The sequence below is a fragment of the Enhydra lutris genome, unplaced genomic scaffold (assembly GCF_002288905.1).
Source record: "Enhydra lutris kenyoni isolate GAN:26980312 unplaced genomic scaffold, ASM228890v2 scaffoldscaffold10, whole genome shotgun sequence".
NCBI lineage: Eukaryota > Metazoa > Chordata > Mammalia > Carnivora > Mustelidae > Enhydra > Enhydra lutris.
Genome location: NW_019154094.1, coordinates 7,684,991 through 7,711,254, shown reverse-complemented (window position 1 = coordinate 7,711,254; position 26,264 = coordinate 7,684,991). Strand labels below are relative to the sequence as shown.

The following is a 26,264-nucleotide window of genomic DNA, read 5'->3' as shown; positions in this document are numbered from 1 at the left end:
CTAGTCTCTAGCTTCATTGTCCTTTGGCTACATGGTTCCTGGGGTGCCAGCCCAGTGCCTGCTTACCTGGCCTCTGAGGCAGGCTCAGAGTGGGTTCCCCCTGAGAGGGGCGGGTCTAGAAAAATTAGTGAGGATAGTGCCGCTCCCTGTCAGGCACTCACCACCGCTCCTCCAGGGAGCTGAGCCTCTCCACCTCTGCAAATCGTTGCATCCTGGGTGCTGAGGGGCAGTAGCCCCCACTGTTCCCGCTCCAGTTTCCCCTGTGCATGCGCACCCTTGTCCTGTCTGAATAATCACACAGCCAGTGTACTTCCATGTTTAATAAGCCACAACCTCAGTGAAACCGGGGGTGAAATGTGAGGCCCTGATTCTGTGAGGTGGTGTCAATGGGTAGGGCTGGGGCTGCAAAACGGTCATCCTAACCAGCCAGGAGGTAGCTCCTGAGTAGGTCCACGTATACCAGTTCAGTGTGGGCCTACGTCCAGTGCACCTCTGCTGCCAAAGTGGCCTAGCCAAAGACTGCCGGATAGAAATGTGACCTCTAATAGAGAAAGCAGGCGGCGGGACACTGAGGTAGCTGGTGGCCCAGCAGAAGCAGGTTGGGAGTGTGGCCTTCAGGAAAGGAGGCAGTTCTAGCAATACGCTGCTTTCAGAAACTTCATTGTGCCACCCACACCTTTGGAAGCTCCCGTGGTCCACTGCGTAGGTGGCAGGCCTGTGGCTCTTTCCGGTTGAGGGTTCTTGGGAGCTGAGATGGTGCTTATGGAGAGGAGTTGAGCCTGTGGCTTCTTAGAATGGAGCTCCTTTAACTCCAGGTCAAGATGGGAAGCAATGAAGCTGCGGGGCACAGTGGCGCAGGATCACTCCTCCTTAACTGCTCAGTATCTCCCTGGGAGGGGGCAGGGTATGACCCCATGGGCACTTCAAGCAGTGGGGGTGGAAGGTCACCCCTCGAGGCTCAACCTCTTTCAGGCACCCAGCTTGCCAACAAGGATTGAGAGGACTATGAATGAGTTCATATCCAGGAAGAGACCATTTCCATAGCCTGACTCATCTGGAAAGCTCTGGATGGGCCAGGGAGGTGCATGTTTGGTGCCTCCAAGTCCGGGCAGCGCCAACTCTCCCTGCCTTACACTGGAATGGCCAGCTAAGTAACGACAGAGGATAAGGCCATGTCTAGTCCAGAACTCCTTGGCTCCCTGCCAACAAAGCAAAAACAAATTCAAGAAACCTAGAGCTTAGGGGAAAACAGGCTTCCCTTAACAAATTCCAGAGCTGGTCAATCTCAGGTTTCCTCTCAGGACGAATTTCTATGGGGTCACATCCCGGGGGATGGGAAGGGACAAGAACAAGCCACAGCAGAAAATGGACTATTGGCCTCCCCAACCCAGACGCTTCTCCTGAGCTGACCCCTGAGAGAGGAGGGAGGAGCATGCCTTCTCCTTAAGGCACCCAGATCAGGGTAGAGGCAAACTTTACTGGCCCAATGCCTGGGCCTGCTGGAGGCAAGGCCAAGGGCAGTGGAGGCCCAGGCCTGTAAGCACTGGGGTACTCCCTGCCCCCAACCCTTATCTCCCTGCCGTTGTCTCTTGGGTCTGGGTAGCAGCAGAACCCAGTGTGGGAACCAGCAGACCCAGCGATGTCCCTGGAGATCCCTCTGCTGCCTTCCCTTATTCTCTGTGGGTTTTGAGAGGTTCATTTGCTGTTGTTTCCCTAAAAATGATGGAGAGAAGAGAGGGGTTATTCCACAGGCAGCCCGACAGTCCCTAATTGGCTCTTTCTAGCCCTTTAGTGGCTGAGGGGGGCTCAATAAGGCCACACTACAACCTAGACCACTCTACTGAGTTCCCATATCCCACACTGGGTCCCCCACCTTTCTCCTCTGACACGTTCTTCCTCCTAGTTCCTTGCCTTATCATGGTGTTCCTGTCTTTTTCCCCAGTTGCCCAGGACCTGGGAAGTGGCAGGCTTCTTAACTAGACTCATGCCTTCTCTATTGGACCCCATTTATTGGCATTTATAAAGACAGATTTGATCAGGCCATAGCCTTCTGAGTCCTTCAGTAGCTTCCCGAGATTTAGGATAGGGTTTCATGGTCCCTTCACGTCTGACTACAGTGTCCCAGCCTTGTCTAGTCTTCCAGTATGACACGCTTGTTCTTGTCCTGCCTCTTGTGCTATCCATTCTTGGCCTGGTACACTTAACCACTCCCCAGCCTTTGCCCTCAGCTTAGCTGTCTGTTTTGGAAGAAAACTCTGACTGGCCTCACCCCTTGCTCTTCTGCCCTTCCCTTTTATTTTTTATTATTTATTAATTTTTTTTGCTGCCCTCCCTTTTAAATCTCTGGCTCCCCCTGTAAACAAGGCCTGGGTTGTCCTTGTTCTTTGGACCTAGTGTGGCTGCTGTCATATGGTAGGAGCTCAGAGATTAGTTGAATGAATGCTCTGATTAGTGATTTGATATTTTACAGATGACAAGGCTGACCCTGATGAGGCCAGTCAGTGCAATAAGGATAACGCAATAAGGACAGAGGCTCCTATCTTCCTAATTGAGGGGCCTGCAGCAGAGTGGAACCCAACAGACTTGCCACTTCATCTCTGAGATCACTACCAGTCTCACAGGTTGCCGAACAGCCTACTGATGGGCTGTTCACAAACTGGTGTCGCTCAAAGCCTGAGCTCTACTTGCAGGCCTTGGAGCTTGCTGTAAAAGCCACTAAACTGGTGGACTCCTGCTCTGAGAACTTCCTGCCCCTGTCCCTGTTCCCAGCACAGGTGTGTCCTCTGCCTGCCAAGCATGGGGTTGCCATGGGCACATATGTACTCACCACGAAGTGAAATGCGTGGAGCCATCAGGTGTGGATCCGTTCTGGCCGCCCAGACCTGGGGGCAGGAACACATCCAGAGCTGCAGCAGGCAGGGGGTGGGGATCTGAGCAGGTATCAGCCCAGGTGAGGTTAGAGGCCAGTGGTGTTGTCTGGTGGAGTCTCGTGGAGGCCCTAAAGGGACTAGGAGTATTGTCTGATGGCGGTTCAAGGGAACAGTTACAATGTGATGGGTGTACCGCGGTTTCTGGCATGGAATGGCATGTTGGCAATGGGTCAGGGTACAGCGTTAAGTTGTGATAAGGTTCTTAGGGGACCAGTGGTAGTCTAGGGGGTTCTGGGGAGCCCAATGGTAAGGTCCGGTGGGGGTGGGGAGCCTCACCTGGGCGGTGATACAGCCCTGTCACCGTGCTCCCGTAGAACCCCCACGCCAGCTGGATACCCAGGAGACTTAACACCAACCACAGTAGCAGCAGCTTGAAGAGAGTCACGCGCATGTCCTGCGCCTCCCACTCCCGCAGGAACTCGCTGCCCAGGGTGCCCAGCGCGCCCAGCACAGTGGTCGGCAGAGCCTGCAAGGACTCCCCAGACCAAGGCTCCGCCATGACTGGCCCATGCCCCACCCGGCGACTGTCATTGTAGCCCCCACTGCGCAGGCGTCTGGTCTTCCGGGGCCAGGCCCGTTAGTGCGCACGCGTAAAGCAGGCAAGGGGAGCCTACTTCGCTTGCGCGAAGAGTTGGCAGTTTGGGGAGGAGTACTAAAACCGCGCACGCGCACCAGCCCCACCCTGCTTACTTAAAAGATGAGTGAGTCGGAGAGCATAAAATAGCAACCAGGTCTTTTATAGCCCCGGAGTTCCCGTGATGCCCCACGTGGCTGCAGTGATTGGTTAAGCGCCTTGCTTTTAGGGCGTGGACGCGCTCCTGAGCAATCGTAGCTGAGCTGTGAGTGCGCGCGCGTGCGCGAGGCCGCGACTGGGCCTGGCTCGAGCCCGCTGGCACGCGGGGGCGCGCACGTCGCTTCCCCGCCCTCCCGCCGCCGACCGCCCTCGCTCGCTCGCGCTCCCTGCTCCCCGCCCGCCGCCCGCCGTCCTCCGTCGGTTCTCTCGTTAGTGTGCTGCCGTCTCCTTAGCCACCCGCCCGTCTCCGAGCTTGCGACTCGCGGACAGGCGTCCTCGGCGCAGAGAGACCGGACTGCGAGTCGTCGCCTAAGGTGAGCGAGAGGGTTCCCTCCTGGCGCCGCGGAGCCCCGGGCCCGCCCGGCACTCTTCCGGCCGCCCGCCCGCCACCCAGCCGAGGCCGCGCCCCACCTGCTGCTCTCAGCCGGCTGCCCCAGGGCCCCAGCCCCTGCCCCGGCCCGGGTCCGGGCCCCGCTCCCCAAAGCGGCGGCCCCGCCCGCGCAGTCCCCGGAAGCGCGCCCCGCGGCCTCCCGCGCCCCTTCCCCCGCCCGGCCAGGCCTGGTGGAGCCCTAGCCACCCGCCCGCGGTCCCGGCTCTTCCTCTCTCAAGGCTGTGCCGGCCAGGGCGGGGGCTTCGAGCCGGGCCCGGAGACCGCGCCGTGCTGCCGGCCCTGGCGAAGCGCGCGTGGCTGTCGGGAGTTGAAATGGGAAAGAAACTCTTTACAACTCCATCTTGGCTTTTTACATTGAATATGAAACATGAATCACCGTTTTATACAGGGTGAAGTCCGGTTATATTTTGGGTAGATTTTCTTTTTAAATGAAGTATTCCCGGAGAGAGGTAAGTAAGGTAGTGTTGAGATCTTTCGGGTTAGGATTCTGGGGTATTGAAAAGGGAATTTTCCAGTTGAAAACATTTTTTTTTTTTCATGATTTAAACTGGGCTACATCGAAATAGAGTATTAATTTGCAGTTTTGCTTAGTATTAAGTTAGTACCTTGATAGGAATCACCTAAACAGCTGTCCGTAGTTACCGATTGAACCCAGTTACAAGCCGTCTTTATTAAATAGCACTGTTTGCGCTCAAATCGATTTGGTCAAAACAGTGTTTAATAGTTTATGGTGGAAAATTGGCTTTTTTTTTGGCCTCAGAGTTGGTTTCACTTGTGTTTTTTAGTGGTCCTGATTTAAAATTTTTACCAATATTGGTGACTTGTTTCCTTCTCTTTGTGTTTTTAAGTTTGTCTTTGAAGTAAATGTTTCTTGCAGGTGTGCAGTCAGATCATCGTGCTCTCTGCCAGATCTGAAGGGAAAAAATACTTTAAAATTTTTCTTTAAAATGTTACATGTGGCGAGAGTTTTTCATTTAGTGTCAGATACCCGAATGTGTAATGTTTATGTACCATTTCATGATTATCACTTTAGATATGGCTAAGTTGATGGAGATACTGGTATGAGCATTGGGTACAAGTGACATTGCTTGGCCTGGAAGTACAAGACTAATTTCTTATTGTGAAGGATAACTTATTTAAAGATCTCTTTTGATAAATTGGAGAGTAGTTCGATCTACTTTTGTAGAGCAGTGGTGGCTCTTGGGGACATAACAAAATAGAAGAAAACTTGCTTTAAGTCAGACTAGTCCTAGAGTTATGGCTTCTGTTCTCATAAAAATTGGTACTGGAGGGAAGAAGAGAATAGGAATCTACCAACTTTTTCATAGATCCAGAATTTTAGACCCAAAAGGAATTTTCAGGGCTTATGTGGCGCAGCCCCATTTGCAGATGAGGAAGTTGAGTCCCAGAGACTTAGTAAATTACCTAAGATCGTTTGTCTAGTCAGGTGTAGGTCAGAACTATTTTCTCTTTAAGATATTCTCTTTGTACTCTCAAACAGCTTGCTTAGAGTTAGGTAAAATTCAGGACTTAACTTATTTCTAGTGTTTTTTTCTTTTATGTATTACTGATTTTATATTTGTTGTGAGAGTCTGAAAAATTCATTTTCTAAACAAATTTCAGTTCTTTAGCGTCACAACATTCTCCTCCCTGAAACTGGATGGTCCTGCAGCAGTTGATTGAAATACATAAATGAATATGTAGGGTCCTTGGTTGCCTAGTTGTAGCTTTAGGTGTTTGGTTTTTTGTTTTGTTTTAAAATTTGTTTATCCATTTGAGAGAGAGTGAGTGTGAGTGTGGGGAAGGGTTGAGGGAGAGAGAAGCCTAGCAGACTCCTCCCTGAGCTCAGGGCCAACTTGGGGCTTGATCCCAGGACCCCAAGATCATGATCCGAGCTGAAACCAAGGATCTGATGTGTAACTGACTGCACCAGCCAGGGGCCCCTGGGTGTTTGGGTCTTCTTGAGGGAACAACTTCTTCCAACGGGAGGCCCAGACTCCCCTGTTCCAAATCCAACTAATTAGGTCAGGCCAAGATGTTATCATGTAACTGAGGGTTCTTTTGCCTGTTGATTTGAGGTGGGATGGAGAGAAACTGCACATATCAAGTAAGTAGTTTTCCTGTGCGTGTGGTGGTAGTTTGTTGGAGTGTTCTCATAGTCTGATTCTTATTAGGAGAGTGAAAACAGGTAGATCTTGAGGTGTTTCCTGTCCATGGAGTAGAGTATAGTTCAAGCAGTGACAGGAGGAGTTGCTGCTTTGGGACTTCTTAGTTGTCTAGAGCTGAGAGATTTATGTTAACTCTGTCAGAAGACAGACTGATACTTCAACTTCTAAAGAGAACTAATTTGGGCATGCTGAGCTTGTATGGACAGCACTTTGGGTTTAATTGCACTAGTGATAATGATAAATGGTACGTAATCACTGGATTTTAATCACATACATTTGTACTTGTAAAAGGTACTTAAAAGTTATTTTACCTTCACGTACCACTCAGTTTATCCTTTATCTTTGGCCAGTGGAACTTAGTTAGCCTGCACCTACACTTTAATGTAACTACATTTTAAACATGTGTTAATATATTTTACTATACTGTGCTCTTTGGGAATATGCTCACTGTTAAGTATTTATGAGATTAATAAATTAAAATTTCCAAGATAGTTTAAAGTTAGTAATTACTGTGAAATTCCTATTTCAAGTGTTTCTATTTCAAATGACTCATTTTTCATCTGTGGTGCTATAATATTAAGTGAAGGCCTTATATACTCATAATTATGGTAGTTGTGACAGAAAATCAGATAGGCATTGAAGCTGCTCATTCTGGGTGTTGGTCTGAATTTATTGACGCTTCCTCCAGATGATCCTAGTTAACATTTTATAGTTAATAATGGTCAAAATATGAGATAAACTCTGTTATATTGTAGCCAGTTTATCCCAGATTGAGTTTTTTTTTTTTCCTTTAATGAAGAGGGTGGATAAAGGAAATATGTTTAAGCATGTTTATAATAGTGTCTCACTATTCAAGTGAAGGGAAAGAGGAGAACATAAACAACTGAAACATTTGGAGTGGAGTAAATGGAGAAGTGGAAGGTAAAATGAAATTAGAGAGGTGGGTAGGGACCAGATCCTGCGGGGCCTTTAGGATATGGGAAGTTCTTTGGGTTTATTCTGAAAGGTGAAATCATTGTTTGTTCTTTCTTTTCTTTTCTTTTAAGATTTTATTTATTTGAGAGAGTACAGAAGCAGGGGGCGTGGCAGGGAGAGGGAGAAGCAGGCTCCCGGCTGAGCAGAGAGCCCGGTTTGATGCAGGGCTTGATCCCAGGACCCTGGGATCATGACTTGAGCCAAGCCGAAGGCAGATATTTAACCAACTGAGCCACCCAGGCACCCCTCATTAGATGTTCATTAGCAGAAGAATGATAGGATCTGATATTAAATAACTAGAATCACTCTCCAAGAGTAGGAGTAGATCTGAGTCCAATCTGACTTGAGAGAGTAAACTAATATATATATTTTTAAAATACTAATTTGTCAGAGACAGAGAGAGCACAAGCAGGGGGGAGTGTTAGGCAGAGCAGTCAAGGGGAGAAGCAGTCTCTCTCCGCTGAGCAAGGGGCGTGATGTGGTGATCTGGGATCATGACCTGAGCCTAAGGCAGACGCTTAACTGAGCCACCCAGGCGTCCCAGCACTAAACTAATATTGATCATTTCTGACAACGATATTAAAAAATTATTTTTCTTGACCTAATGACTTTACCCTGATTTTTTTTTTTTTTACCCTGATTTTTTGAAGCCATTGATTTTCTGACAGTTGTCTTTCAGCCTGTAATTTCTCTGTAATGCTTTATTAAGAAGAATGTGTAATAAGATAAAACAAGTATTCAGGGGTGCCTGCGTGGCTCAAGCCTCTGCCTTCGGCTCAGGTCATGATCTCAGGGTTCTGGGATCGAGCCCCGAGAATCAGGCTCTCTGCTCGGCAGGGAGCCTGCTTCCCCATCTCTTTCTGCCTGCCTCTCTGCCTACTTGTGATCTCTGTCAAATAAATAAATAAAATCTTAAAAAAAAAAAGATAAAACAAGTTATTCAAATGTTCATGGTAGTCTAGGAGATAGGATTAGATGTGTTCATTTTAAGATTCTTTTAACTTTGCTATGTGTTTGAAAATTATATGTTGGAAAATTAATTTACATAGGATTCATTTGCTTTTGATTTTTGCTTTTAAAAGGGCAGTATTATGATATTCACAAGATAATGTTGATTGTGAGCATTTTATTAACTGAGGGAAGCTACGACTTGTATAAATGTGATTATTTGGTGGTATATCAATCAAAAATTAAATTCTACACTTTTTCTCCTGGATTCTAAGTTACTTCACAGAACTTTGGGCAAGCCTATTTATGCCCTGTGTTTTGTTTTTTTTCCCTTGTCAAATGAACAGACATAATTACTGATATTTTTATATTTTTATAGTGCCTTTCATCTGAGAAGTTCAAGGCACTTGTAGAACTTCTGCCGCACAGGCCGTGGGTCTTGCAGCACATTTGTAAGGTATGTAAATAGACACTTCTTCTTTTACTCCCTTTTTCCCATGGAAGACAGATTACTATATAAACGTTAAGTTCTAGGGAAATGTGATTGAATTACTGCTAATGATTCTCTTCACCAATCTTGAATTCTTTATCTTATTCCATACCTTTTCTCTCTGGTCTTATTTTTTTCTCTCCATACGGTACTCTTCTAACTTCCCTTTTTAATTCTGAGTGATATTTCTTTCTTTCTTATTTAAGATGGGGGGGGAGGAAGGGCATAGGGAGAGAGAAAACCCCAAGCAGGCTTCATGCCCAGCACAGAGCCTAACACGGGTTTTGATCCCACAACCCCAAGACCTGAGCTGAAACCAGGAGTCAGACCTCAACTAACTGAGCACCCAGGCACCCTAAGATACTTCTTTTTTTCTTATTTATTTATTAAAAGATTATTTTGTCAGGGAGGGGCGCCTGGGTGCCTCTGGGTTAAAGCCTCTGCCTTCGGCTCAGGTCGTGATCTCAGGGTCCTGGGATCGAGTCCTGTGTCTGGCTCTCTGCTCGGCGGGGAGCCTGCTTCCTCCTCTCTCTCTCTCTCTCTGCCTGCCTCTCTGCCTACTTGTGATCTGTCAAATAAATAAAGATCTTAAAAAAAAAAAAAAAGATTATTTTGTCAGGGAGAGAGCGCGAGCACAGGCAGGGGGAGTGGCAGGCAGAGGGAGATGTAGGCTCCCCAATGAGCAAGGAGCCCAATGTGGGACTTGATCCCGGAGCCCTGGAATCATAACCTAAGCTGAAGATAGATGCTTAACCTACTGAGCCACCCAGGCCTCCCAAGATATTTCTTTCTTAGATGAAGATGTATTTCCTGAGGAGATGGACTCGTGTGTTATACACATACTCTTTTACTTCTGGGCCATTCCCATTTTACTCCTTCTGTTTTTCATTTTTAAGTTTTCATTTTTTCTATAGTCTGGTTATCATACAGTTTATCCAGAGCTTGTGCTCAGGTTTATCTGATAATAGCAGTTAGCTAGCTAGAGAATGAAGGTTAGAGGACAATCTTCCCTCTTAACAGGGGTCAGAGACATATTGGCTTAGTTGGGAGCAATGTTAACAGCTGGTATAAAAGCCCATCCAGGGGTTGTGTAGATATTTAAACTAATCACAAATAAAGGACATAGGAGTGTCTTTTTAAAAAATTTATTATTTTTTTAAGATTTTGTTTGTCAGAGATTGAGAGAGAGAGAGAGCAGGGGGACAGCAGGTAGAGGAAGAAGCAGGCTCCCTGCTGAGCAAGGAGCCCAATGCAGAACTCCATCCTAGGACCCCAGGATCATGACCTGACCCAAAGACAGACACTTAACCAGCCACCCGGAAATCAAAGTATCTTAATTGATACCATGATAAATATCTTGGCCGAGTACTTTTTGATTAGCTTTCCTTGTTCTCTTTGGGTCTGAGGGAACTCTATGTATGGAGAAGTCAGCTGTGAAAGGGATGAGTATGTTTTGGTGAGGTAGGCTACTGGCCAGTGAAGGCATATAATGGTAGTAGTTTTGGTTGGCTTTGAAATCCTCCTTGGCATGGTAAGAAGAATGGCCAAGCTAGGTTGTGGTTTTGTCATTCATTTGTTGAACAAGTAGTTATTGAATTGAATAGCTATTATATATATATGTCAGACGCTGTTCTGGGACACATCTGAGGAAAACAAAGAGGATTCTTGCTCTCTGGGTGCCTGGCTGGCTCAGTTGGTAGATGCAACTCTTGATCTTGGGGTCATGAATTTAAGCCCCACTTTGGGCATAGAGCTTACTTAAGAAAATAAACTGTTTCACATTTAAAAAAAAAAAAAAAGGTCCCAATCCTCAAGAAGGTTTTTGTTTATTTGTTTTACGTATCTTTATTCCTAAAAAATATGATGAACGGTTGGTTTGGAACTAAAAAGTCTATTGGTTTTGAATCTTACCTACTTTTCTCAATATCATTGGCAAGTAGAAAGCACATCAGGTGTTAGTAATCATAAAAATATTAATAGTCCTGCTTTTGGAATTACTGCTCTAGTAGGGAAGTCTGGTGGTAGGTAAGGGTTGGGCTTACCTTTTTTAGGGAACAGCAAGAAAACTTGACTGGCCGGAGCCTAAAGAGCAAGTGGGAAGAGTGGGAAGAAATAAACTTTTACCGATAGGCAGGGGCCAGATCTTGTAGGAACTGGGAATTTAGAGTTTATTCAGATTGTGTTGGAAAGCTATTAAAGGGTTTTTATGGGAATGGTAATAATATCTGATTTTATATTTCTAGCTGATGTATGGAGAGTAGACTGTAGGGTGGCAAAAATGGAAGCAGGGAGACCTATTGGAAGCTATTTATTTGAGAGAGAGTGCATTCAAGTGTGGAGAGGGAGAGAGAATCTCAAGCAGATTTTGTACTGAACTCAGTATGGGGGGGAGAGGGGTGTCTCACGACCCTGAGATCATAACCTGAGTTGAAACCAAGAGTCAGATGCTTAACTGACTGTGCCACCCGAGCCACCCCTATTGGGAGCTTTTTAAATCCAGTGACAGAGGATAGGGGCTTGGACAAGGATGGTAACAGTGGAAGTGGAGGGATTCACAATATATTGTAGAGGAGTGCTCATAGGCTTTGCTAATAAATTCGAAGATGTGGCTTCCTAATCTCTTGATCCATGGCAAGATTAGCTCACCGCAGTTACTGGGCATAGGAAGACAACTAGCCCAGGACCCCTGGGTATGTACTCTATTGTTGTCCACAAGGCTTGATTTCTCCTTTAAGTACTTTGTGTAATCCATTAGAGTGGTTTGATTGATGGCCTCCCCTATAAAGGGGGAGACTATGTTTCAAAGTTTTCTTAATTGTATATTTCTTTTTTTTTTTTTTTAAGATTTTATTTATTTATTTGTAAGAGAGAGAGAGAGGGAGAGAGAGCAAGCACAGGCAGACAGAATGGCAGGCAGAGGCAGAGGGAGAAGCAGGCTCCCCGCCGAGCAAGGAGCCCGATGCAGGACCCGATCCCAGGACGCCGGGATCATGACCCGAGCCGAAGGCAGCTGCGCAACCAACTGAGCCACCCAGGCGTCCCCTTAATTGTATATTTCTACATCATTGTATTTATATAGTGAACATATGCTTTCAGAGTGAAAAGGATTTTATTGGTAGGAAGCAAAAAGTTACATGAATTTCTTTACTGCCACCTGACTGAATTAGGATAAACACAACGTGTTTGGTGTTTGCATTTTCTTTTTGTTTAACTGTAGGAGTTAGTATGTTGGGACTTATATCGTAAGATTTTTGCCATCAATTTTTTTTAAGATGCATCATTTTTATAAATGTTGCTTAACATTATAAATAGTAGTTTGATAATATGAGACAATATAAATCACAAATTGTCTTGATTCATTCTTGGGTTATAGTAAGGACTCTGCCTTTATTTGATTCTGGGGTCATTTAGTTCCACTCTTAAGCAACGGTAAATAGTAAATAGTAGTGGCAGAGATGCAAAGGTGGACAGAAAAGTAGATGGTGGGGTGAAGATTTTCTGCTGAGATTACTTTTTTTAACTTAAAGTGTTCTTGGACAATTTCTAACCCATGCTGCCTCTCATGTACACTAGTGTGTTGAATGGGTTTAAGAGGGTTCAGTCATGAAGCCAGAAGCATGTACTTTCATGTACTTGCTATATGCACACTTCATTTATCTTTTAGAATAAAAGATTATTATTTATAAGTTTATAATTCTTTAGAAGTTACAGCTTTCATTAATTAAATTTTCCAATTTTACTGCTGTTTGGAGGGGTAGAGGGGCAGAGAGAGAAGCAGACTCACTGCTGACCCAGAAGCCCAATGTGGGGCTCGATCCAAAGGCAGACACTTAACTGAGCCACCCAGGCGCCCCAAGATTACTTTAAAATTTTTTTATATTTTAATTAGCTTATTTCGTTTAGATTTTATGTATTCGGGCTGCATGGGTGGCTCAGTCATTAAGCGTCTGCCTTCGGCTCAGGTCCCAGGGTCCTGGGATCCAGTCCTGCATCGGGCTCCCTGCTCAACAGGAAGCCTGCTTCTCCCTCTGCCATTCCCCCTGCTTGTGTTCCCTCTCTCGCTGTGTCTCTCTCTGTCAAATAAATTAATAAAAATAAAATCTTAAAAAAGATTTTATTTAAGAGAGAGAATATGTGGGAGAGAGAGCACACAAGCAAGTGGGAGAGGAGAAGAAGGCTCCCTGCTGAGCTAAGAGCCGGACTTGATCCCAGGACGCTGGTACCATGACCTGAGCTGAAGGCAGGCGCTTAACCACCTGAGCCACCCAGGCGCCCCTAGAAAAACTTTTTAAAATACATTATTTTGGAGCAAGGAAGTTGATGAAGCATGTATGTGAAACAGTACAAAAGGGGTGGGCATGAAAAGTAAGCCTTTCTCCCATTTCAGCCTCCCCAAATCCTCCTTTAGAGAGAACCTTCTGTTTCTTGTGTGTCCTTCTAGAGATACTGTGTATGTATGTTACATATTTTTCCTTTTTTTAGGTGCACACTATTTCACATCACAGCATTAGAGATCTTATTCTTTCTCCTTAGCAGTAGGTCTGGGTGATTATATGGCAAGATACTTAATAGGATACACTGTGGAAAATAGTTCGGCAGTTCCTCATATAGTTTGTTTGTTTGAAGATTTTCTTTGTCAGAGAGGGAGGGAGGGAGAGCACACATGCAGGGAGAGCAGCAGGCAGAGGGAGAAGCAGACTCCCCACTGAGCAAGGAGTCTGATGCAGGGCTCAATCCCAGGACCCTGGGATCATGACCTGAGCTGAAGGCAGATGCTTAGGGACAGAGCCACCCAGGTGTCCCTGGCAATTCCTCATATAGTTATATAGAGTTAACATACAACCTAGTAATTCCATTCCTAGATCTGTATCCAGAGGATTTGAAAACAGGTACTCAGACATGAGTTGTACATAAATGTTCGTAGCATCACTATTCATATAGCCAAAAGATGGAAACAATCCAAATGTCCACCAGCAGATGAGTGGATAAATAAATGTGGTTCTGTACAGATGATGAAGTACTAATACCTGCCAGAAAATGGATGAACCTTTAAAGTATTGTGCTAGGGGCGCCTCGTGGCTCAGGAGGTTAAGCATCTGCCTTAAGCTCAGGTCATGATCCCAGGATCCTGGGATTGAGCCCCGCACCTGGTCAGCGGGGGGGCCTGCTCCGTCTCTCCCTGCCTGCTGCTCCCCCTGCTTGTGCTCTCTCTCTGGCAAATAAATAAGTAAAAGCTTAAAAAAAAATGCTAAATGAAAGAAGCCAAACACAGAAGGTCATATGTTATAAGATTTCATTTATATGAAATATCTAGAATAGCAAATCTATAGAGACACAAAGCAATTTCGTGGTTGCCGGGTGCTAGGAGAGGGGGACCTAGAGAGGGACTGCTTAATAGGTATGCGGCTTTCTTTTGTGGTAATGCAAATGTTTTGGAACTGGATAGACTTGGTTGTTGTACAACATTGTGAATGTGCTAAGTATCACTGAACTGTTCACTTTAAGAAGGTGAACTTTATATTGTGTATATTTCACCTCGATTTTAGAAAAAAAGTTTTAAATAGATATAAGCCTCACCCTGAAGAGTTTTCATCTGCTAATCGTATAGCGATAGAGGAATAGAGATGTCTGTGCCAGAATGCAGGGTGTGTATTGTCATTGCTGAAACCCCTAGGCAGCTGGGCTACCTTCTTGGTTTATTCTTCTCTGTATGGCAGGTCTCCAGACAGGCATTGTCTTGTAGGCAATGTGAGTGGAGGATTAGGCTGCACAAGTCAAATCCTGATTCTGCCCATCCATTTAAGGTTGGGTATTAAGGTATATCCTGGAATATATACATTTTGAGGTGAATGGTAAGATGTGTTACTTAGGAAGCCAGAAGGGAGTGTTTCTTTCCTCCAGCCCCAAAGAAGAATTTAAATCTTGCGTTGTTCTCATTTGGCCATATATTACAGGCTTGGGGGGGGGTTTTCCTCTGCTTGCCTTTATGTGCCTTAGGCCTGGTGCCCTTCATCTCTAAAGGCCTTTGAACTGACATCAACCCTTGACAACTGCTTGATCAAGGTGACAAAACAGCGACAGTACCAGGCTCAAGGGCATTATGAAATGGACAGATGGTTTGAGCCTTTTTGCCAGAAGTCTCCTGTGTTGTCTGCAGATAAAATAAATGGCTTTATGTTTTCAATTTAATTTCCCAGTGTTTAATGGTGTGGGTAAACCTGAAGTTGATAGGACAGGTTTCTACTCAGCGCTGTGAAACAGTTTCAATGTAGTGATTTTCTCTGACTTAATGAAGTGGTATGTATTCTGTTCATTTTAGATGTGTTTTTTTTTTTTTCCAAGATTTTATTTATTTATTTGACAGAGATCATAAGTATGCAGAGAGGCAGAGAGAGAGAGGAGTAAGCAAGCTCCCCGCTGAGCAGAGAGCCCGATGTGGGGCTTGATCCCAGGACCCTGGGATCATGACCTGAATCGAAGGCAGAGGCTTTAACCCACTGAGCCACCCAGGTGCCCCTTAGATGTGTATTTTAACAAAGGACAAAAACAGTAGAATGTAAGGTATTGGAGAAGGGAGCACCTGTGAAAATCTGCATTTGAAGCCAGGTTTATTGTTTGAACAAAAATTAGATTTCTAATTTGGTTGTTACTTTTAGGACTGTCTGGAGAAGAGTCTGTGTTTTGACCTTTATTTTCACTTTCATAATTTTAATAGCTTTGCTTCCAGAGAATGCACTGTAGGGCATCTTTTAAGCTTTAATGGGATTCATGTGTGTTTAGGTACAGTATGGGTCTTGTGGGAAAGTTGAGATCTTAAACCGCTGAAATTGTATCATTGTGTTCTAAATAACTGAAGCTTGCTTTCTTAAGCTTTAAATTTCATTTTATTTCTGGTTTTTTTTCCCCTTCTTGCAGTATCTGGGACTTAAGCTTTGCTGTGTAATAATTGAGGTCTTTCCTTCTAAGGGAAAGAGTTTTTGAGTTCTGTCCTTGGAGTGTGTTGGCCTGCTTTAGGACTGGCCAGATTGGCACTTCTTTCGCTCCCCATTTTATACTTCTGAGTCTGATTTACAGGGTTTTCTGTCTCCTATGTCCTGTCATAGGCTGCACCTCTTTCTCACCCAAGCATGCGTTTTTCTAACTGCTGTGAATACAGCTACTGGCCAGTTAGACTTACAGAGTTATTTATAAAATAAGAGCAGTTGAGTTCATAGGGAAGACCTGAGTTTTAACATTCCTGTTACAGATAATTTAAATTTCTGATTTATAAGAGGGTTTTCTTTAATTCTCTGAGGGCAAATTCTTGAACTACTAAAACAAGTGTCCTAGGAGATAACCTTACCACTAGTGTATACAGCTGATGTGGTAACTGTTTTTTGTTTTGTTTTTACTGTTTTCTTTTTTAAAATCTGTATTCAGCAAATTGGTTTTATAAAGCTTCTTTGCTCCTGGAAATGTATTTTTTCGGATTTTTTATTTGAACACATAACCACTGTGTGCTTGTACCTATGCTTATCTGACAATGGTGAACAAGACAGATATGATTCTTATATTAATAGTTTGGGAGGAAGAAACTTTGGAGGTATGTGGTGAGGCAGAGAGAAATATTTGGTGCTGGGGGAGTATCCGAGGGGCCTGATGTAAGTTGGGAGCTCAGAGAATCCCCTGAGAGCTAGTGACTTAGCCTAAATTTGAGTTATCTAAGTGGAGGAAGGGTAGGTGGGGTGCATTCAGGGCAAAGGAGAGAAGGAAGAAATCATGGCTTAATAGCTTGAGTTATAAGATATATTGTTTTGGCTAAGGGTGGTTGTATTCTTTGGGTCTTATAATTTCATAAAACAGTGTCTTGGGATTTACATATTTTCTTACTGCAGTATGACATTTTGTGTCCAGGTTTCACCCAAAGTGTTTTTTGCATAGTTTGCATTGATACGACACCCTCTTGCAGAAACTGACATTGACAAAACCTGGGATTGGGAGGAAGCTTTTTTTTTTTTTTTTAAATATTTTATTTATTTATTTGACAGAGATCACAAGTAGGCAGAGAGGCAGGTAGAGAGGAGGAAGCAGGCTCCCCGCCAAGCAGAGTGCCCAATGTGGGGGGGGGGTGCAGCTTGATCCCAGGACTCTGGGATCATGACCTGGGCCGAAGGCAGAGGCTTTAACCCACTGAACCACCCAGGCACCCCCTGGGAGGACGCTTTTAATGTACATAAGGATCATCATTCTTTTTTGTTTGTTTTGTTGTTTTTTAAAGATTTTATTTATTTGACAGAGATCACAAGTAGGCAGAGAGGCAGGCAGAAAGAGAGGAAGGGAAGCACTCCCTGCTGAGCAGAAAGCCCGATGCCATGCGGGGCTCCATCCCAGGACCCTGGGATCATGACCTGAGCTGAAGGCAGAGGCTTTAACCCACTGAGCCACCCAGGCGCCCTGTAGGATCATAATTCTTCTATGTGAAGTTCACAGGATTAAGTTTAAGACTGTACAACTTTTGCGTTTGTAATAGTCATCTGTACAGTATTGATTCATACCGACTTATTTAGAGAAATAAAACATACTAGTTTTTCTTACCCACAGTTTCTGTTACCAGTATTCAACTGTGGTCTGGAAGTACTGATCCTCTTTCTGACATCTCTCAGAAAGTCAGTGGTAGCCTAATCCTGCATCACAGTGCCTACATCATTCACATCACTTCATCTCGTCACATAGGCACTTTATCATCTCACATCATCACACAAAGGGTATTATGAGGGGGTGGGGAAATATTATAGTCACATAACTTATTACAGTATATTATAATTATTCTATTTTAGTTATTTAGTCTCTCACTGTGCATAATTTATAAGTTAAATTTTATTATAGGTATGTATATAAGGGAAAAGCATGGTATGTAGAGTTTGGTACCATGTGTGGTTTCAGGCATCCACTGGGGGTCTTGGAATTTATCCTTTGCAGAGAAGGGGTTATCACAGGATATAAAATTTCAAACTGGATTATATAATTGAGGCATATGGATATTAAAAATGTAAGTTTTATGACTTTAACTTCTAATCTATTGTGTCCACTGTTTAAAGTAACAAGTACAGTAAAAAAAAATAAAATAAAAGTAAAGATTAAGTTATGTCCAAAGCTGTGCTGTATTAAATGCTTTTATTTCTTGGGTCATTGAGAAATGGTAGAGAGCTTGCTGTAATCATCACTGCTTCTTTTGCATAATTAGTTCCTTTGAAGAATTATGAGGTAAAATTATAATTATCTTAAGTATGCTAAATTAATCATTTTAAAGCTGTGATTATTTTATCTGCATAGAAATTTATTCATTATCTTTCCAAAATATTGCAAAGATCTTGATCCAGCAGAAGCATAGTTACGCAGTTGAATTATTTCTACTTCTATTTCTTGGCTGGAGAACTGTTTTGTGCCTGCCTATAATGAATGTTTGGCTAATAACATAGAATACATGCATTGTAACCTAGTAGCACCATCTGAAGCATCTTTGGTGGTTTCTTAAATGCCAAAAATAAGCTAAAACTTAAGCACAGAGGCAGATTTACTGTGAATCTAAGAAAATAAGTATTACAAAATGTGTAGTCCCTGAACAAGTTACTGAAATTATTCAGCTAATTTAGCTTTTAGAAGTCAAATTACTGTCAGCCCTGAAGTTTGGTTTAAATGAACACGACACCCAGTCTCCAATTTACCTAATTTAAAGCCTATTTTGTTATAATTTCCCAAGAGAAAAAGCAGGAGGGGTCCAGTCCATTTCTCTGAGGTAATAGCATGGTTGTTAGTCAAGGAAAATCAGACTTGAGGGCATTAGAAAAGGTGCTTTAAAAGTGAGAAGACTCTGATTGTGTGTGTATATTTAAAACAAATTGGCGTTGGAGTAAGGTTTTTTTTTTTGTTTTTTTTTTGTTTTTTTTTTTTTTTAAGATTTTATTTGCCGGAGAGAGAGAATGAGCACACAAGCAGAAGAGAGGGTCAGAGGGAGAGGGACCCTGGGATCCTGACCTGAACCAAAGGCAGACACTTAACTGACTGAGCCACTCAGGCACCTCAAGGATTTTTTTTTAAAGATTATATTTATTTATATGAGAGAGCATGCACAGTGCACAAGCAAAGGGGGAGGGGCAGAAGGCGAGGGAAAAGCAGATTCCTCTCGGAGCAGGGAGCCTGACATGGGGCTCCATCCCAGGACCCTGGGATCATGACCTGAGCTGAAGGCAGATGCTTAAGTGACTGAGCCACCCAGGCTTGCTAGGTTAAGGATTTCCATAGCCACCTTTTGGAAAGTTATGAAAACCACAAACTCATTTGATGGCGAAACCTGAACTGATGAGAGGTTGTTTAGGCTTTTTCCTTCTTATTATAAATGTTCATTTATTTTACTGAAGTATTAACACACTGGGTGTGTTAGGGAGTATTTTGCATTTGCACAGCATATTATCTTTCTAAAACCTGAGAAATTCTGAGTTTGGAAACATCTTGTCCCAAGGCTTTAGATGAAGCATTGTGGGCTTGTAATTCCAGACAGCGAGAGATAAACTAAATAATAATATTACTTTTATCAGTAGGAAAGAAGAGGGTGGGTTAAGGTATGGATGTGATATGTACTTTGGGAAAACTAATTACAGTTGACTTTTGAACAAATGGGAGTGTAGCTGAAGATCCAAGTATAACTTGACTCCCTGAAAATGAAACAACTAGTAGCCTACTATTGATTGGAAGCCTTAGTGATAACATAAACAGTCAGTTAAGACATACTGAGTATGTTAATACAGTATTATATACTGTATTCTTAGAGTAAAGTAAGCTAGAGGATAAAAGGACACTAAAAAAATCATGAGGAAGAGGAAATACATTTAGTACTCTAAATCTGCATGTAAGTGGACCAGTGCAGTTCAAACTCATGTTGTTCATGGGTTAACTATATTTGTTAGGTAGAAAAATTTAGGAAATTTTAGGAAGAACAACATTCTTTTCAGGTCAGGTCATAGTACAAGCCGCTCTTCACGTTCTGGACAGTTGGAATTTGGAGGGAGTTGCCATTTATCCAAAATAAGACCTAAATAATAATGAGAAACATTTGTTGAACACTGACCTATTTTCAGTAGGTAATCTGTTTTTGTCTGATTTAATCTTCATACAAACCCTTTTTAGAAGATTTCATTCTCCACTTGACACATAAGGAAACTCGTAATGGGACACAAAGCTAATAAGTGATAGAGCCTGGATTAACTCTTAGGTAGTATAGCTTCTTTACCACTACTGTTAACTGGCTATTATCCAATAACTATTGCTGTCTATAACTGAAATTAATTTCTAGAAGAATCTTTTCATATGGCTTGTCTGGGACCTGTCCATATAATGAATATTTCCTTTTTTTTTTTTTTTTTTTTTTTTTTTTTGTAATGAATATTTCTGATTTTACTGAGTGGTGCATTTGGTAGATGCTGTATGTTTATTAGACACACATAGGATGGGACTCAGATTTTGAAACCCAAATACACTTTTTGGTCAAGTAAGGTTTTTGGTAGTGTTTTGGGTGGGGATGGGAGGTGGGTAAGAATCATCTGGAACTTTGAGAACATGTGTTGGGTGGCCCCTCCTAGAATGTGTGGTTTGGGTAGGGATTGGAGTACATGTGATGATCACATCTTCCTCCAACTATAGAAAAGAGTCAAGCTTATTCATTTACAAGTTAAGATACAGTGATTGTAATGCACAGTTTCCAGGCCTTTTCTCTGCTTCTTGGGGACACGTCCTCGAATACAAGAAAGGAATCCTAAAAGGCCTTAAAAACACTTGTCCTTAGAGTTGCGTGGGTGGCCCCGTCCATTAGTGTCTACCTTCAGCTCAGGTCAGGATCTCAGGGTCCTGGGATTGAGCCCCAAGTCTAACTCTGTGCTCAGCAGAAACTCTGCTTCTCCATTTCCTCCCCTTTTCCCACTTGGAGCTCACTCGCAAATAAATCAGTAAAATCTTTAAAAAGAAAGAACACCTGTCATTAAATAGTTATTTGCTAGATTGGGAAACGTTTCAGTTTTGAAAAAAACACCACTGTATTCAGGTAACCTTGAATTTGCTCTAATCTGCAGTGCTTTAGCTGTTAATATATTATTTTTGAACTTCCATAATGAATCTCTTCAACAGTTGGAATTGCTGCTCTACAGTATTCTAAGAATGGGGCACCTGGCTAGCTCGGTCTGTAGAACGGGTGACTCTTTTTTTTTTTTTTACCTCCCCAAGATTTATTTTATTTGTCAGAGAGCACAAGCAGAGGGAACAGCAGGCAGAGGGAGAAGCAAGCCCCCTGCTGAGCAAGGAGCCTGGTGTGGGACTCAGTCCCAGGACCCTGGGATCATGACCTCAGCTGAAGGCAGATGGGCCCCTGTCTTCAGCACTTTTTGCCATATCTAAGATGATAAGGCAGATATTTAGTCGTCTTTTTCCCCCCTCACCTTTATTTTGTTTCATATATGAACTTACGGGCTAGGGAGTTTTATATGCAGTAGTTTATTACTTGTAAGTCTTGTTTGAAAAGAAGTAACTTCCTACTTAAACAATGAGACTTAAGGCCAATTTTGAAAAGAAGGGAAGTGCTTAGAGGAAGTAAATTTGAAGGCTAATGTCTAATCTTAGTAACTTGAGATTTTGAAAGTTTTCTTTCAAAAAGTTAAATTAACTCTTTCTTATACCAATGCATTTTTTTCAAAAGTTTATTTATTTTTAGTAATCTCTACACCCAGCAAAAGGCTCAGGCTCATGACCATGAGGTCAGAAATTTCATGTTCTTCTGACTGAGCCAGCCAGGTGCCCCTACACCGGTGCAGTTTTCTTTTTTCTTTTTTCTTTTTTTTTTAAGATTTTATATATTTGACAGAGATCACAAGTAGGCAGAGAGACAGGCAGAGAGAGAGGAAGGGAAGCAGGCTCCTGGCCAAACAGAGAGCCCAACTTGGGGCTCGATCCCAGGACCCTGGGACCATGACCTGAGCTGAAGGCAGAGGCTTTAACCGACTGAGCCACCCAGGCGCCCACCAGTGCAGTTTTTAATCCATGAACTTAGGAAGGCTAGGTTTCTTATCCTTGATTCAGTCAACAAACACTTCTGTTCGGTGCTGGTTTTGACTTTGTCAGGTGTTATAGGGAATATAAAAATGAAGATACAGTTGTTGTTGTTGTTGTTGTTTTTAAAGATTTTATTTGTTCATTTGACAGAGATCACAAGTAGGCAGAGAGAGAGAGAGTGGGAAGCAGGCTCCCCGCCAAGCAGAGAACCCGATGCAGGACTTGATCCCAGGACCCCGGGACCATGAACCGAGTGAAGGCAGAGTCTCAACCCACTGAGCCACCCAGGCGCCCCGAAGATACAGTCTTTTTTACTGGAATTTACAGATGATAGATGCCAACAGTTAAAACAATAGCTGTTGGGCACCTGGGTGGCTCAGTGGGTTAAAGCTTCTGTCTTCGGCTCAGGTCATGATCCCAGGGTCCTGGGATCAAGCCCCGCATAGAACTCTGCTCAGCAGGGGGCCTGCTTCCCTTCCTCTCTATGCCTGCATGTCTGCCTACTTGTGATCTCTGTATGTCAAATAAATAAATAAATAATCTTAAAAAAAAAAGAAATTAAAACTTGAAAATTAAAAGAAAATAAAGATTAGCTGTTACATGCTAAGTATTGTTTTTTCTAAGCCCTTTCCTCTGTTAACTCATTCAATAATTACCACTATTGGTGATGGTAGGAACCATTATTTTTCCCATTAGTACGGATCAGGAAGTAGAGGTACAAGGGTTAAGTAATTTGCCCAAAGATTCACAGCTGCTCTGAATACTAGTACCTGGCTTCAGAGCCTTCTTTCTGCCATTGCAAAGAGAATATCAAGTGATGTAGGCTTACAAAATCATTTGGGAAGCAGCACCTAGTAGACCAAGTGCTGTAGGAGTTCAGGGATAAGGAAGAATGAGTAGGTGGGGATGCCTCTGCAGGAGGTTATAACTCTTGGCGTAAAAGGAGATAAAGTATTATGAGTACTGGGAATCAGTTGTTGGCAGTGTTATATGCTGTACTTGAACAGATAATCATGTTTTGTTTTGTTGTTTTTTGTTTTTGTTTTTAAAGATTTAAGGTACCAGGATGGCTCAGGCAGTTAAGCATCTGCCTTCGGGTCTGGTCATGATCTCAGGGTCCTGGGATTGAGCCCCCACATCGGGCTCCCTGCTTGGTGGGAGGCCTGCTTTCCCTCTTCCTCCTGCTTGTGCACTCACGAGCGCGCGTGCTCGCTCGTTCTCTCTCTCTCTCACCTCCTCCCCGTGTCAAATAAATAAGTAGAATCTTTTAAAAAGAATTTTATTTATTTGAGACAGAGAGAGACAAGAGCCGGGGCGGGGTTGGGGGTGAGTAACAGAGGGAGAGAATCTCAACCAGACTCTCTGCTGAGTGTGGAGCTATGGGGCTGGATCTCAACCTTGAAATGATCTGAGCTGAAATCAAGAGGCCTGTGCTTAACCAGCTGAGCCACCCAGGTGCCCCTCTCCTGTTTTTAGGTAGTACCACCACCTTTAGCTCAAACTTTGTTTCCTTTCCCCAGCTTTGCTGTCAAATGATGATCTTGCTTTTTATTTAATTGAGAAAATGGAAGCAGTTAGAAGGGTCTGCCGCTACATCTACTCACTTGCCTATGTTTGGCTCTTGTGGTCTTCTTCCTCCTGTTACAGTGGAGCGGTCCCTTAGGAGTCCATAGTTCATATCTAGGGTCATCGCCACCAGTTGTGTGCTAGATGTGTTCCCCTTAATCTCAATACTTTGCTGTAGCAGTTCTTCCCTCTTCTGCCCCAATTCGGCATATAGTCCACTGGCCAGATCTTAATGACCTCACCTAGCTGTATCAGAGGTCAGGAAATGTAGTTTTTCTCATTAGCAGCCATGTGACCAAAAAGGAGCGTGATAGATAATGAGGCAGACAACAGGCAGCCTCTGCCACACGTTCCAGACCATTTTTTTTTCTTAATTAAAAAAAAACTTTGCTGATAAGTTTTATGAGGTATAATTTACATACCATACACTTCACCCATTTAACGTGTATAATTCAATGGGTTTTAGTATATTCACAGAGTTGTGTAATCAATTTTAGAACATTTTCATCACCTCAGAAAAAAACTTTATAGCTGTCATTCCTTGGTCTCTCCATCACTACCCCCAGCCTTAGGCAACCATTAATCTTCCTGTCTTTGCAGATTTGCCTAGTCTGGACATTTCGTATAATGCAGCCACATGATATTTGGGCTTTTGTGACTGGCTTCTTTTACTTAGCATAAAGTTTCCAAGGTTCATCCATGTTGTAGCAAGTTGTAACATGTAGCATGACTTTTTGAAAGAGCATTTTATACCACCTTCTTGCAACCCTCATCTCCTCAATCCAGCACAGTCCGCTACTCTTTCCTCATGGCCAGCTGAACACTTTTCCCCTGTGCTGCTGGAGGCCTTTAGTTGCTATGTCTGTGCCCTTTTACTAGCCATGGAATATGAACCCATTCCTTGAAATGTCTTCATCCTTTCTCTTCGTGCTGGTTGTCCTCAGAGCTTCCTGACTGTAATCTCTGGCTTCTTGATGCCTACCCTTCTCGCTTTTCTAGTAGTCTCTATAGATAGATCACTTCTTCTCCTTCCATACATTTGAGGACTATGCAGTTTTTACCTGTAATAACAACTTAACTTGGGCTATGATCTTTCAGCTGGTTGGGGAGTGGGGGATATGTCTGGGGTTAGGGAAAAGCCTGTAGATTGTACTCCTTCCACCTCACCCTTTCATTAGGCTTCACTCTCCTCCAGGGCGCACTCATACCCTCACCACGGTCTTCTCCTCCCTATCCAGTTTGCCTCCTAGCCATCTGTCATGCGGCTGCCGAGGGTGTCTTTGTAAATTACAATCTGATTGTGCTATTTCATTGGCCTTCCCTTGCTTACAGAATAGAATACAGGTTGCTATGCATGACATTCCAGATCCTCCAGTCCAACCATCACTCATATTTCTTTTTTTTTTTTTTTTTTTAAGATTTTATTTATTTGACAGAGAGAGATCACAAGCAGGCAGAGAGGCAGGCAGAGAGAGAGGAGGAAGCAGGCCCCCTGCTGAGCAGAGAGCCCGATGCGGGGCTCTATCCCAGGACCCTGAAATCCTGACCCGAGCCGAAGGCAGTGGCTTAACCCACTGAGCCACCCAGGTGCCCCCATCACTCATATTTCTAGCTTCATTTTCTAATAGTCTCCTCTCTGAATTTTTTTTTTTTTTTTTAAAGATTGTATTTATTTATTTGACAGAGAGACAGCAAGAGGGGGGATACAAGCAGGAGGAGTGGGAGAGGGAGAATCAGGCTTCCTGCTGAGCAGGGAGCCTGATGTGAGGCCTGATCCTAGGAATCATGACCTAAGCCAAAGTGATTGAGCCATCCAGGTGCCCCTCCTCTCTGAATTATTGTATTAAGGGTCATTGAGGTTATTTGCTTGGGCTGCTCCTCGCGTTAGGAAGTATTCCTAAGCTGCTGTTACACTTCTCAACTCCTTTCAGAGTACTTGATCTCATTCCTCAAGGTCTAGGTCAGATGTTACCTTCTCTGAAGCCCTCTGCAGAATTGCTTACTTTTTTCTTTATTCATACCAGAGAGGACAAATTTCTGTTGTAGCACTTAATTACATTGTATTTTTTTCTCTAAGACTGTCTTCCAGATAAGGCTGCTCTTTAGCACCTAGAACAGAGAGTGGCCCATAGAATACCCATGGTTTGTGTTAGGCTGATCCAAGTGTAAGGGAATTGAGACAAGGCCACTGGACCTGGCAAGGAGGTGACTGCCATTGGACTGAAGTAGTGGGTGGAAGAGAGACTTGGAAGATACATGAGGGATGGGTGGAAGTGCCCGCCAGAATTTATCTTTAAGTGAGCTGATAAAATGTGTTCTCAAAAATCTATAGAATGAAAATTATGAGTATGTTTCCTTCGGCAGATCCTTGTAGCATGCCAAAAAAAAAAAAATTTATTTATTTATTTATTATTATTATTATTTTTTTTAAATAAGAATTCCACGTCTGCCAAACAGCCTTGGGAGAATTGTTTAGAAGAGTGCTGTACCGGGAGACTGTGACAGTGGACCTGTTCAGTATCTGCCCTGTCCAGTACTAAAGTCCCGTGTGTCCGTGGACCATTTGAAATATGGCCATTGGGCCCAAGGAAGTAAATTTCAAAATTTCAACTAATTTAAATATTAATTAAGAAATAGTCACATGTGACTAATGGCTACTATGTTGGGCAGTGAAACTGTGACAGTACCATCTTTGGGAGTGAATGCAGTTCAAACATTCTGTCTCTTGTGTTCAAGTGCTTCAGACAATGACTCTCCTCCCCATATATGTTTTTTTTTTTTTTTTCTCACTTTTTTTATATTCCAGTTTGTAACTATCATAGAAGTCTTCGGCTTCCTCTGCACTTATGTATGATTCAGATATGAGGGAAGTCTTCACAGTGTTGAGGAGAGCTTCTCAACACTTCCTTTGAAAGGTGGATCGAAGTTA

General features: G+C 43.4%; 2 protein-coding genes across 2 annotated transcripts in view; one reads left to right on the top strand and one right to left on the bottom strand.

Moving 5' to 3' along the window:
* Positions 1-305: 305 nt before the first annotated feature.
* Positions 306-3,632, bottom strand: LOC111144028 (T-cell leukemia translocation altered). Its single transcript, XM_022498095.1, has 3 exons — positions 3,207-3,632; positions 2,828-2,882; positions 306-1,713 (listed from the first exon to the last, which is right to left on the bottom strand). The coding sequence occupies exons 1-3, from the start codon at positions 3,427-3,429 to the stop codon at positions 1,671-1,673; spliced, it is 321 nt and encodes a 106-aa protein (XP_022353803.1). The 5' UTR covers positions 3,430-3,632; the 3' UTR covers positions 306-1,670.
* Positions 3,633-3,849: 217 nt separating this feature from the next.
* LOC111144026 (ras homolog family member A) overlaps positions 3,850-26,264 on the top strand; it is a 51,276-nt gene continuing 28,861 nt past the window's right edge. Inside the window, exons 1-2 of the mRNA XM_022498093.1 lie at positions 3,850-4,037; positions 8,585-8,662. The gene's annotated coding sequence lies outside the window, so the exon portion shown is untranslated. The remainder of the gene's footprint in view (positions 4,038-8,584; positions 8,663-26,264) is intronic.